The following is a 3669-nucleotide window of genomic DNA, read 5'->3' on the forward strand; positions in this document are numbered from 1 at the left end:
CGGCCCCTGGCCCTGCCCCGGCCCTGCCGGCTCCGCGGCGCCCCGCGGCTGCCGCTGTCGCTGCCCCGCGGCTTCGGGCCGCCCGCCTTCGCCGAGAGCGCCAGCAGCGACTCGGAGTCCAGCTGCTGCTCGGGCCGCGCCGCCCACGACTCGGACTGCGGCTCCAGCCTCTCCAGCTCCAGCGAGGGCAGCTCGGAGGAGGAGGACGAGGAGGAGGAGGACGAGGAGGGCAGCGGCGCCTCGGACTCCAGCGAGGGCAGCTCGGAGGAGGAGGAGGAGGAGGAGGAAGAGGAGGAGGAAGAGGAGGAGGAGGAGGACAGCACCTCGGACTCCGACTCCAGCTCGGTCTCCAGCCAGGTTTCGGTGCAAAGCATCCGATTCAGGCGCACCAGCTTCTGCAGCCCGCCCGGCGTGGTCCACGCCAACTTCTTGTACCATCTGGCGGCCGCCGCCGCCCCCCCGGCTCCCGGCCCAGGCCCCGGCGGAGCCCGGCGGGCTGCCCGTCCTCCGCGGCGCTCCCGGCGGAGTCAAGCCGGAGCTGCCGGAGGAGTGGGGCCGCCCCGGCTGGGCTCCCGCCGCCCCGGCGCTGCGCTGCTCCGGCGGCCTAGGGAGCTGCTTCGCGGAGATAAGAGATGATAGGGTATCCGAGATCACATTCCCACACTCTGAATTTTCCAATAATGCCAAGAGTACTGACCTAACAATTAACTGTGTTGCAAAGGGGGCCTCTTCACCTAGCCCAAAGACAAACAATGCATTTCCACAACAAAGAATACTCAGAGAGGCAAGGAAATGCCTTCAAGCAACTACTACACACCGTGCAGATAACAATACAATAGCTGCTAGGTTCTTAAATAATGATTCTTCATCAACGGCAGCAAATTCAGAGAAAGATTCCAAAATCCCTCATTGTATTGAATTTGCCACGGATTTGCCCTCTTTACAAACTGATCCTGCGGAGGATGCTGCTTCTCCAGGGGCAGCAGCAGCAGCTGAGCTCCAGTGCACTGATACAGGCAATAAGGCATTGCCATTCCTGCACAGCATTAAAATCAAAATAGAGGACAGCAGTGCGAACGACGAGTATGAGCCTGATCTTACAACACATAAGCTAAAGTGTGAGTGCAATGATACTAAGGATGAGTTTTACGGTGTGACTGAGAGTAATCACCAGGACGCTTTATTAACAGCCAAGGAAGATTCTGCATGCACTGAGAAAGAAACCACTTCCTTAAACCCGCTGACTCAGAGTCAGGTCCTCTCATGCACTTTAGGTACTCCAAAACCTGAGGATGGGGAGTATAAATTTGGAGCAAGGGTGAGAAAAAATTACAGGACACTGGTTTTGGGAAAGCGACCTGTACTGCAGACTCCTCCAGTCAAACCAAATTTGAAATCAGCTCGAAGCCCACGTCCTACAGGTAAAATCGAGACACATGAAGGAACACTGGATGATTTTACAGTTAACAATAGACGCAAAAGGGTAGCCAGCAATGTAGCATCAGCAGTGAAAAGGCCATTTAATTTCATGGCAAATTTTCCCTGTCCACCATCACTAATTATTGGCAATGATGGGGATTTGTTGCCAGCTTATTCCTTAAACACCACTAAGGATTCCCAACCACCTCACAAGGCCCATCCTGTATGGAAATGGCAGCTGGGCGGTTCTGCAATACCTCTTCCACCTAGCCACAAATTCAGGAAATTTAATTAATAAAATAGTTTGGAAAATATTTTCTTGAACCACCTTTAACTTTCTTACCTTTTTTTTTTTTTTAAACTCTGCAGCATGGTTTGTACAAACCCATTAATGCTATACACACTTTTGGAATCCTGTTTTATCACAATGTGAAGACAGAAACCGGATTACTATTTTATTTACCATTACAACAGTGGTGGGATTTTTTTGTTATTTTGGGTTTTTGTTTTTGGTGGTTTGTTTTTGTTTTGTTTTGTTCTGTTGCATTGGTTTTTTTTATTTTATTTTATTTTGTTACATTCCACAGAGTACTTCAGGCTAAAGACTCAAGTTAAACTCAGTTATTACGGTAAAGCTGGAACACTTTACTGTTTAAATGCTAATAATGCACCAGTACCTCAATTCAACTGCTGCAAATAAATGTCAAAAGGTTGAATAATAAATATTAGAATGAGCCATTAAATTTATGCACTAGATTTCAAAAATGGAAGTCTAACTGTTAATTCAGTTAAAGTTTGTTAAGTTACATGGTTGCACAGTAAGGGTTCACTATAAATTCAAGGTGGCAGCAATCTACTTTTCGGGAGGTTTGTTTTCGGGTGCAGGGGTGTCTCTTTCGAAGAGCAGTTGCACTTACTCCTTTTTCTCTGGTTTGGAAAGCCTGGTGTCCGCCTGCGACCCCAGCGCTGGGAAAAGCTGCCTCATTTGAAACCAGTAAATAAATGTGGAATTCTATTTTTGGTAAAAGGGTGTCTTTTTGCTTGTACAGCCACTCTTTGCAATTGGGAAGCCTTTTTGTTTCACCCAGAGGTCTTAAAAAAGGTTACTGTTACTCACTAATGTCATACTTAAGTTGTGGTCTGAACATGCCCCTTACAAACTTGCAAAGCAACTAAAATATTTGCCTGGCCAGCAGTACAATTTATGGTCCAGCCCCTCACGCTGGCTGGAGGAAATAGCAAAGCAGTAAATACAACACAGAAAGTGAAATGAGAGGCCGTAAGTGGAAAGATTACACAAAATGAGAAGACCATGTTATTCATAGCTTTTTGGCACCAAAACTCAAGCATTTCAACCGTGTTACACTTCCCGGTTCTATCCTCATCTCTTGAAATTTGCTGTCGTGGGTTTTATTTTGCCATGCCATCCTCTCTATGTAGCAGAAACATTTCTACTGCACGTGACAATCAGAGGCAATTATCTATATTTGCACTTAATATCGAAATAGTCGAACAGGCAGACTTCTAGAGTCTAGCCCTCGGTAAGTCATGCTGGTATAATATATTGTGATGATGGAAGCAGTAAATCAAAATTATGGAAATTTGCACTGTTGAAAAGCATGCTTTAGCTTTATTTTCAATTAAAAACACTGTTTTAAAAAATTCTGATTCCAAACACTTTGAATTATTGCAGAGTTATCCGTGGTTTCCTCTCCGTTTGTAAGTTCACTGTTTTTATTTGGAGGAAATACGCTTCAAGAGGTTAACTGTTTCCCTCCCTTCCCCCCCCCCAGCCTCTCGAAAAGAAAGGGAAGGGAAAAAAAAAAGGAGAGAGAAAGGCTGGAGGCCGAGGTGGAGGCAGAGCCGAGAACGGGGGAAGGTCTCTTGCGGGGGGAGGACGGGTACAGCAACTCTGAAAACAGCCTGAAAAGTTTGCAGCTTGAGAAAGGCAGTAATAATTGAGTTGCTGAATCAGCAGAGTTTAGAATGAATAATTGCTGGTTTCTTTCTTTGGATTAGCATTTTATTTATACTAGATCATTCACAAATTAAATTTTAAGGATTCCACTCATCGATCAATCCCGGGAGAATAATTTATCATAAATCAAAAAAGGAAAACAAAGCAACAATGTAATGTTTACTGTGTGACTCAAAGTCAACATTTCTGCTGGCAATCCACTGCCTGGGATTCAATTTTTTAATTCCTGCCTTTTGTGATGCCCTCTCCCAACCTCTCGGTGTCTCCAAATA

The 3669-nt window shown here is 46.1% G+C and overlaps 1 protein-coding gene across 1 annotated transcript in view; it reads left to right on the forward strand.

The window, feature by feature from the left end:
• The window catches only part of SKIDA1 (SKI/DACH domain containing 1), a 6822-nt gene extending 3748 nt beyond the window's left edge, over nt 1-3074 (forward strand). The window contains 2 exon segments of the mRNA XM_027695629.1: nt 42-456; nt 458-3074. Of these exon segments, the coding sequence (XP_027551430.1) occupies nt 42-456; nt 458-1714 (1672 nt within the window). The 3' untranslated portion in view covers nt 1715-3074.
• Nucleotides 3075-3669: the final 595 nt, after the last annotated feature.

This window comes from Neopelma chrysocephalum, unplaced genomic scaffold, assembly GCF_003984885.1.
Source record: "Neopelma chrysocephalum unplaced genomic scaffold, ASM398488v2 Primary Assembly neopelma1_102, whole genome shotgun sequence".
Classification (NCBI taxonomy): domain Eukaryota; kingdom Metazoa; phylum Chordata; class Aves; order Passeriformes; family Pipridae; genus Neopelma; species Neopelma chrysocephalum.